Raw genomic sequence first — 10,203 nt, 5'->3', positions numbered from 1 at the left:
AGAAAAGAAAAAAAGAATGTGAGCTAGGGAACAGGAAATAGAGAGAAAAGAGCATGTTCAGTATGAAACGGTAAGACCAAGACAAATACAGGTAAGTAAGTTATGGACAAAATGTGTCTGTGTTTTTTTTAAAGCTGATAAAACTATAGTCCGACATTTGAACCAAATAATGACCTAATGATCAGAAAAAAGCTGAGTACCGGTAATTGCTCTTTACTCTCGTTTACTTAACATGCCAAAACTTTTTGTCTGGGTCTTACTGTTTCAGATTGATTAAGGTTCAAACTGAGATACTCCTTGTATTAGGGCCTCTGTATATTATGGTGCAGGGGACAGGGCCCTGATGGACGCTCTCACTTAAGTTTAAGCAATTCAAAATCTGATAGCCATCTTGGTCAACAGAAATTTAACTCGTCCCTTGAAATTTGCACTGCACATATTGGCTATTTTGTTGGAAACCAATTCTCTCTCTCTCAACACACACACACACACGCACATGCTCTCTCTCTCTCTCTCTTTCTCTCCTTTTCCTCTCTCCATCTATCCTCTTCTCTGTTGCCTTCTTTTCTCTTTTTTTCCCCTCCTTTTTCTTCCATCGCTCTCTAGTCTTTTTCCATTTTTTGAGGCCGCCAATAAAGGGGGCTACAGCCATCAGACCCGATTCGCCACTGCGAATTAAATACATTTATGTGCTTATTACGCATATCTTGCAGTGTCGATGGGGGTTTCCATGCAATTCAATATCCAATACTTAAATTAATTGGGTAGCAAAAAAAACAACATCTCTCTCTCTCTCTCTCTCTCTCTCTCTCTTTCCTTTTCCTATCTTCTTCTCCTTATACCTTCTTTTCTCTTTATTTTCTCGCTCTCTCTTTCCCCGTTTTTTTTCTTCCTCAGGCCGCCGAAGGGGTGGGGAGGGGAGGGTGCCCCCCCCCCCCTTCGGTTCCACCTCTGACTCTGTATATATGGGGGCGATTTCAAAATTTGTCCTCAAATGTATCCGCGGGCTCCTCCTCAGCTTGCGCTAAAATAGAAATCCGAGATAATTAATGCAGTAGGCCTAGGCTCATTTTGCAGACACTGGATTAATACCCACAGAACAGTGCAGCTAGCTGTGATGTGACGATCGACAGAGCTGCAGAGCATCATCAGCATCATACCACACATAGGGGCATTACTATCTTGGCTATGTAGTAAAAGCTGTGCTTTTGATGCTCAAAATTTTAAACACCACTGTACAAAACTCAAATGAATTCACTCAAATTGGTGCTTTAGTGACGATTGATGACACCTAAATAGCAGTAAAATACATTATGTTTAACTTACTGATATTAAAAAGAATAATTTAAAAATTCAAATTGTAAGTCTAGTGTCAAATTTGCCGATCAGCCCAATCGGTGATATTGTGTGCAGTCTATGCAATATTGTGTGGTGTGTATATTTGTGTATAGATCTATTAATACCCGCCTCACAGCAACTATGCAGTGCTAAAGGTTAATACGTGTTAACATTGACCTCTAGATCTATGCTTTGCTGGAGTGCATCATACTACTAGTTTCACAGAGCGTCTTGTTTAACGTTATATTTCAGCATGTCTAAGTTATCGCCGGTTTTACCGACAACTCTTATTCTCATAGGAGGATTCGGAGGTTTGGTAAGTCATATTCATCTTACGTCCGTTCGGTATTCTTTAATTAACGTTTAATATTGTAGTAGACTATCTGTTCAGAATTTTAGTGTTAGACCCACTCATACACATGGCAGTATGGTCACTTAACCAACTCCTACAACAATGCAATGTCAATATGTGTAGTATTAGATAACTTAAATAACGTTGTGTTTCAGAGCCCCTGGTTCAATTTTTTATGTAGGCCAGCGCGCCCAGTATTCGGTCAATTCCTAGTATTCGGTCAGACAGCTGTTTCAACAGCTGTAACAATTTAAAAAATAATTTATGAGCCACGAAACTTGCACTAGGGAGGCCAATGCCCGGGCGTAAGGCTTCTACACTTACGATTTGTGCGCTCGTCGCCCACTTCAAAAAATTAGCAAAGGGAAAAAAATGATGTAAAAATAAAAATTGAAGAAAATAAGAAAAGAAAATACAATTATACATTTCACAACATACCTATAATCACGGATCTGTAACAGTCTTTCACCATTTGTTGACAATCTTGCAGATTTTGACGTTTTTTAATCCAATAATTGTGGTTGCAGACGACCTTGACGCACTCGCACCACCGACTAAGAAAATCCTAGAGGGCGTAGAGGTTTGCTCACTAAAAACCTTCTCATTGGCAGAAGGTAGACCCTAAAAATATGGGATCCGTTTTGAGTAAAGAACTTTTGATAGAGATCAACATTTCAGATGTTCACAATTGCCACTTCTAACAACTAGAAAATATAAAGAAAAAAGATTATATCTTTTTAAATACAGATTTTTACAAACTGAACATTCGAAAGTAGATAGAGTACGATGTTTCTGTCAATCGTGCGTTGGTTTGAGCCCTATAGCTACATCCATCTCAAAATGAGAAGGAAAACAGTGAACAGTGACGTCATTGTTCGCGCCAAAAATAAAGGGTATTGCGACATAATCTGAGCTCCGGTCAGATCGTGCGCAAAGCGTAGTCTTATTTATAGACCCTAGTACCTTATTCTCACAGCACTAGATACGAGTGTCGTGCAGTAATGTATGAGAAGTGTTAAAAAAGATATTTCAGTAAAAAAAAAAAGTCTACGTGAGCAGTCTATACTCCAATTGAGAATTGAAATGAAAGCCATGATTTGAAGGTGTGTGTTGTATGATACATGGTTAGTGAGTGTGTATGTTACGTATAGCGAAAGGGAGAGAGAGAGAGAGAGAGTGAGAGAAATATTAGTACACGTACGTTGCATGCATGGATGTGCGCTATGATTGTGTTCGCTGCAAGATGGATGTTAATTGGACCTCGTAACTTCTCGATCGTTGATAATAAGGAATACTCATGAGGAAATCAAATATTGGAATGCACATCTAAGGTAAATATCAATGAATTATATATATTTCTATTCTTCATTTTTGAACCATCGTCTTCGGCTCGTAGTAGTAGAAGATGTAATCGTTCGCACATTGATGGCTGGACTTCAGCCTGCATCGGGGCTTGCCTGTGTCGGTGGTGGGATCAACTAAGAAGAAGAAGGTGTGTACGTGTGCGACCGATTCAAGGCTAGCCGCTGTTGAGTGATTGCACTTTCGCGCGAAGTTTTAAACTTCATCATGAACTTTGTCCCTCAGGCCTGTCTAATTATGAACGTAACTTTGCGACATGAAATATAATTGTTTCAAGGCTCGTACGTACGGAAAGGCGTAGAAGGAACCTCATAGGAACTAGCTGGATATCTTCTATTTGATGGAACTTCTGGAGTCGGCAGATGGGTGGATTTTCTTAGTGAAAGTAAATGCTTTCTTTTAATCTTAGTTTTAGTATAAACAAATTAGTAATTAAAAAGTTAGATTTGGGCATTGGCCTCCCTACTTGCACAAATCTGGCAGCTGAACAACTTTTCTTAATTAACTCTTAAAATTAAATCGGATTTAACTTATTTTAAGGCCCCGGAAAGATCTCCAACTTAGCTCAAAATTGGTCAGTGTCGCGCAACTTTCTGCACTTTCTGCGCTAACATGCATAGCCATATGTAGAAGTCTATTGCGAAACAACTACGTGTGCTGTCGCAATGAATTTAGTATGTGTGTGAAGAGGAGCTCTTCCGTGTTCGCTCCATCGCAGCGAATTTGCAAATGACGCACTTGCCGATGTGCAAGAGGTATTTATACGATACCCTTGCCATGCGGTATCGCTCGTCCAGTATTCGGTCAACGCATTGACATTCGGTGCTTTATCCCGCAATTGTGTGAAAATAGTGCGCAAATACGCTTCGCTCCTTGGCAACAGAGATACCACGCACAAATCGCGTGACCAAATTCTATTCGGCGTGACCGAATTCTGGGCAGAAAAATGCTCCGTCTTCTTTCGGAACTATTTTGCTTATCATCATTCTATATTTTAAGTGACTATAAAATCATGTTAGAGGAATAAATTTCTTTTCTTTTGATGGGTAGATTGCCAAATAAAAGAGGTAAGAATTAAAAATATTAGCGATTTCCCCTTAAGTGACCGAATACCCATTTTTTGGCCCTATTTAGGACTCCAAAATGTGACATGAAAAAACCTAGTTCCTGGTAATGGATATTCTTTAAATTTGTATGACTATATTAAAGTTCAATTATTGTCTGATAGTAAGTGCTGAATCTATTTATGCTCATGTCATTAAAAATCTAAGGTTACGTTGCAAAGTTTTGGCGCTTGTTCAGAAACGTATCCAAAATTTGACCCGCAACTCCTGCATGGAGATACCCTACTAAAACATACCCAAAATGAAGTAAATATTCATTAAATGTCCAAATAAAGATCATGAGTTAAAATTCGCTATGTTGATTACCTGTTTTGTGTCAATTTTCTTGTTATTTTTGTAGTATTTTTCGGAAAAACAATGATATTAGTATACACTTTTTCTCAGGTTTCACGGCAAACCGCTAGCCGCTGCACAATATAATAAAAGTGCATACCGATGGTGGGTTGCAGGCGGGCGCGCCCCTGTGTGAAGTTATCTACCGTAATGAGGATCTGAGACATTACGGTAGATAACATGTGTGACGATTTAAGCAACTTTTTCTTTTTCATGTTTTGGCTCATAGATTTGCATAAAGACTTGCATCAATCTTATGGTTTTACTGTTTTTCTGCTGTTGTTGTCAAATCTAGTTCCTGCTCATGGTTATGCTCTTTGCCAAACGACAAATCACACGCTTCAAATTCCGGTCGCGGAGGGCTCCTCATACTGCTGTCGGTCATGGTGCTCCAAAGCGACTACAGTTAGAGATTGAGCATCTGATACAGAGAACCCAACAGATCAAGGGATTCCCAACACTGCTTGCAGATGATGACTATAGGCTGCAGTATCTTGCTAACACAGAGTCAGATAGATGCACATATGTCTACAGAATGAAAGCAGTTGATGCATTTATCCATTTCGGTAAGAATAAATTTCATTGCTTTGTTACCTATCTGTTTAAAATACTAATAGGTCATTCAGTGGCATGATTTTGGTAGTCCTGGGACTTAAAGAGAAAATCCTTGACCGTATATACAAACTGTATACAGAAGGAGGTAAAAAAATGTGCAATAATTGTATCTGGGATTTTCTTTTTATAAATATATGTATTTGCGTAGAACTGAGTAAATGTCACAGAGTTGCCACTTTGTGTTTAATCGATTAAACTTAAAGATAAAGGTGAGTTCTGGTAATGCGATTGCATTGTGAAAGAAAAGGTGTGGAATGGATCAGAAACAGTTGATCATGTAGCATGTAAGTATTGGTGTGCACTGCAAGGTTCTGGAGTCATCAAAATCATCATAAATTTGGCCGAGTCTTGGTAAAGTAACAAGCACTGTACACAGAAAGCTATATATGGGACAACACACATGGTGTCGGGGCTAGTACGTAACCTTGATTTCCTTGTCTTTCTATGCTCATTACTCAGCCATTATACATTTTCTTCCAAAATTGTTTGGCACATGTCATTTATTTGTAATCTTGAACATTCAGTGTAAGTTTTCTTTTTTTTACCAGAACTGGAGTTTATCTTTAAAATTCCATAATTTTTTTAATATTTTTATCAGATTTTCCTCAAACTTATTGATCTATTTCTCTTACTTTTCTGCATTCATTACAAGCAAATTAAATATCAAGGTGGACTCTTTCTTTGCCATGGGGAAAAGAGTTCATGACAGATAAACTGATAAAGTGGATGTATTTAGTGAACTACATGTACATGTATGAAATGGAAGATTTTCAGTCTCCTATACTTCTCTTGCGCTGGAGACTGAATGTTTTTTTCTTCATTTATTATTTACTTCTTTCTAAACAGAAGAGCAAGTAAAAAAGTTAGACGGACGTCTGGCTCGCCCTACTGGTCTCAGTGTTAGAGAGCATATCAAGCAGCTTAAAGTCTCACCTTTGACCCCACTCAAAGGAGCCAGTGATGCACTCTGCAGGGCTTACATTGATGCATACGAGCATGCTAGATTTGGATGCAAGGTAAGTTGTGCAAACAAGTATTTTTCCCCCCAATTTGTTGGACCCTCCGACAGGCCATTTTATTGAAAATAAATCACTGAATAACACATTTCAATACATGTACAAATGAATATCATATAATTCTTTAGAAAAACATAAACATAATGAATATCAACCATAATAAGCGATTACTGTAAGCGTAGCATATTAATACTAATAATATGATAATAACAGTACTGTACATATATACTGAACGTAGATTTAAAAATTAAAAAAAAAGATGCAACATCATGATTTTGAGTATTGAAAGTGTTGACTTACGTGATATGCAAAGTTCCATAGAAAATGTTCACTTGCTTTAAAATTGGTGATAACTCTAGAAATATTTGTGCTATCATGATAAGTTTTGTAAATTATCAAACAGAAGTAAGAGCTTAAAAAGCTCTTCAAGTTGATTGGTACCTGATATATCTATTGGAATGTTAGTCATTTATATACAGTATACCAGAGAAAGGACTTCTGTTTATTATATGAAGGTTCAATCCAAGTTTATCACCTAAAGATGGGGAAATTATTCCTCAGGAGGGCCACATATTTTATGAGGAGGGGGGCAAAGAGTCAACCATATTTAAAAGATAATTGACCAATTATTTTCCCTAATTTCTCTTTAGCCATTTGGTGAAGCTGAGTACAACAACTACATGGCATTGCTTCATGAGCTCATCAACTGGTAAGCAGAAACATACTCTGAGTGTCTGTTATCATAGAATGGAAGTGATGTTATTACAATGAAGGTCATCAGAGAATATCCACTCCCTGTAACTGAAGTGATTAAAAGAGAAGGTTGAGTTCTGGGGAGAGATGAAAAATAATTTGTGAGCGTTTTCATTGTTATTATGCAAGTGTGGAAGAACATCAGACAAAATAATCATCCGTGAAAAGCATGTCTCTTCAAATGCCTTCATATCTGAAATATGACAAGTAACAGCTTAAAAATGTGGGCTTCATTTTCATGCCACATGTTTGTGTAGTCCCATGTATATCTTTCTGTGTGCAGTGCTTGTTACTTTACCAAGACTGGGCCAAATTTCTGATCATTTTGATGGTTCCAGAACCTTGCAGTACACACCAAAACTGTATGCTACATAATCAACTTTTTTCTGATTGATTCCACACTGTTTCTTTCACGATGCAATTGCATGACCAGAACTCAACTTTATATAGCAGTCACCGAATTTGAGAAAACCACTCAAATGAGGGGGAAAATAATTTAAATTGGCCCAATTTGAAAGCAGTCTGTCTCAGTCATATGTGTGGTGTGCAGTGTATCCACTGGACACCAGATGGGCGGAGGCATGAACATGGATAAGTGGGATTAAATTTCAGTACAATACAAAGTGTAAATGAATAATGTGATGATCCCTGACAACCCTAGGTATTTGTGTTAATACTAGCTCTGGTTGTGGTCAAATGTTATTAGAATTTATGCATACAATATATAATATTAATAAATGAATGTACTAGTATTTTTTTGGGTGCATAATTGACCATAACATATTTTTTTTTGTCTTGGAATGCCAGAATCAATTGTATTAATTGTAATGAAACTCTTCATTCATAAAGTATACTTTTCTTTGCAGGTATTCATAGTAAACTTGATTTCCCAATAATCTTTCATGTTAAAATAATTAACATATGGATATCGATTTTAAATTATATGTTTTGGTCCCATATTCTGAATTCCCTATTGAAATCAATAGTCCAATGGCTTCTATTGGTAAATCAATAATGATAAATCAAAATCGATTTTAGCAACTGTCCACCAAAAAAAGTATATTCTAATATCAATTGCGTTAACTTCATCACATAGATCACTTGAAGTGAGTTATCAAATTGATAAGACTTTTCTATTCTTGAAACTTCTGAAAATTTGCACTATTGGTATCAGTTATTGATATCAAGAAATATGTTACACATACATGTATCATTTATGTAGATCCAATGAACCAAATATTTATGTTTTTTTTTCTTCTTCTTCTTCAACCCACAGCTTGCGGCATAAAAGCCATAAAAAGAGGAAAGTGAGTCAGGCAGCACACCCCTCCCAAGGGCCAACCAGGTCTAGTATTGGCAGTCAATTCTCTCAGGTACATATGTCTTACATGTGTAACAGTAGTAGTAACAGTAATAGTAGTAACAGTAGTAACAGTATTAAAAAACATCTGGAAGAGCTGCTATCTCTTACAAGAATTCCTTGAATGTTGTGAACTCCTACATGTAAATGATAGCCTAGTTGGGTAAATATCTGGTTAACACTGTGCCAAGGCATATTGATCTAAAAATGTTTAAATTGCAATATTCTCAGATTTCTCATTCAGTATTGATAAGTACTTAAATCATTTTTTCTACGGTCATTCAGATTATGATATTATTACCCACCTGAATTTCTTTCACTATGCATTATCCTTAGATAATAACTAGTCATATGATAATAAAATAAAATATATGTTTATTAGATTACCTAGCATCTATGTACCTCTTCTGGCTAAGATACAATACTTGTACAATTAGTATATGTTTTTCTTTTGGTCTTCTTCACAAAAAGGAAAGCAAACAAGGATAAAGAAACAATCCTCCAAACACAGTGACAGCTCATTACTTTTTCTGGAACAATAATGTGTAATGCTCTTTTTTTCTTTTTTATGGCTAGGTATCTGGACCATCTCCTAACCAGGACAATGTTTCATCAAATAACAGAGCCACCACATCTTCAGGAAGCATCCATCGCCATGTAACACCTCAACAGCTCAGCCCCAAGAGCACCATTGATGAAACATCCAGAATGACAGACTGGAGTAGCTCCCAATCACAATCACAGACCATTTATGATGGAAGCACAGAGCGTATTCAACTTATTAGAAATCCTGATAGAATGCAATACACAAGAAAGGATAGTGGCTGAGCTGAGCCTGTTGTCTGCTACTACTCTAGATAAACCTCCTCTTTGAGGTGGTGAAGGATTCTTGTTGCTCCATTGTCACAGATTTTACTCTTGGACCTTAATCTGAACCTGGTGTTCATGTTTGCGAGAATGTGCGGCTTAATCAGTGGAGCTAGATGCTGACGCTGTTCACTGACTCTGAGCGATCACAAGATAGATTTTATAGTGTATTGAAAGGGAATAGTGGTCAATGTGCTCAAAAAGTTTCTTGCCATGAAGATGGTCAATTATAATTAATGAATTCTTTGGATTTACAAATTTTATGATTATGAAGATCAAAGATATTTATTGTTGCAATAGAAGTGACATCTTACTGAAGATTCTGGCCGATTTAAATCTTATATATGTACGCTTCAGAAATAGAACTCTGTCAATGAAGGAAAAGTCCATGACAAAATAAATGTAAATCAAAAGGTTTTCTATTGAGCTAAAACATTGTTTGAATAAACGTGAACTGTTCAGAATATAGGATATATCGCTGGGCTAAGTTGGGCTTTCTCTTCAAAGACTATCTGGTAAATCATGATCAACTCCCAAAATGGCAGCTAAGGAGAAATTGGGAAGAGCCAAAAAATCTGCCAATGGAAAATGCCCTGAAAGAGGCCCCATGTGAAGCCCCCAAAAAGGAGTGTCTCTATGACGCAGTGCAACAAATTACTCATCTACAACATAAGGTACTTTATTCGATTACAAACTTAATTTTCAGCATTGAGTTCTCCACCAGTTTAAAATGGTTTGATCATCATAATGGAGATAACATATATTCCAATTTATAATTATGATCAAGAATCCTTTTCTTATGATGTATTGTACTTCCCTTTTGATCATTTCTCATATATCTTATTTTCACATGCCAGTTGTCTTCACCGTACATAATAAAGTACAACTCACCCAACTCCTACAGTATGTGTATGGCCTTATTAATGTACTGCGCCCTGAAAAAGAGCCCCTATAGGGAACCTTGATTTTGATTGGCTGTTGAGCCCTGTTACCATGGTAGTTGCCAAAGGTAGTTGGCAAAGTTACCATCAATGGTAAGTTTTATGCAACGGGACCATGGTTACCTCTTTCAGTAAGAATTGC

General features: G+C 37.0%; 1 protein-coding gene across 1 annotated transcript; it reads left to right on the top strand.

Annotated features, from left to right (window-relative positions):
• The first annotated feature begins 1,527 nt into the window (after nucleotides 1-1,527).
• Nucleotides 1,528-10,015, top strand: LOC587528 (uncharacterized protein C1orf43 homolog). The gene is made up of 6 exons (XM_787253.5): nucleotides 1,528-1,654; nucleotides 4,805-5,075; nucleotides 5,971-6,140; nucleotides 6,791-6,849; nucleotides 8,170-8,266; nucleotides 8,830-10,015. The coding sequence occupies exons 1-6, from the start codon at nucleotides 1,592-1,594 to the stop codon at nucleotides 9,079-9,081; spliced, it is 912 nt and encodes a 303-aa protein (XP_792346.1). The 5' UTR covers nucleotides 1,528-1,591; the 3' UTR covers nucleotides 9,082-10,015.
• Nucleotides 10,016-10,203: the final 188 nt, after the last annotated feature.

The sequence above is a fragment of the Strongylocentrotus purpuratus genome, unplaced genomic scaffold (genome assembly GCF_000002235.5).
Source record: "Strongylocentrotus purpuratus isolate Spur 01 unplaced genomic scaffold, Spur_5.0 spur5_scaffold_9, whole genome shotgun sequence".
In the NCBI taxonomy this organism is placed as follows: domain Eukaryota; kingdom Metazoa; phylum Echinodermata; class Echinoidea; order Camarodonta; family Strongylocentrotidae; genus Strongylocentrotus; species Strongylocentrotus purpuratus.
The sequence above is the reverse complement of the archived record's forward strand: the minus strand, read 5'-3'. Positions and strand labels throughout refer to the sequence as shown.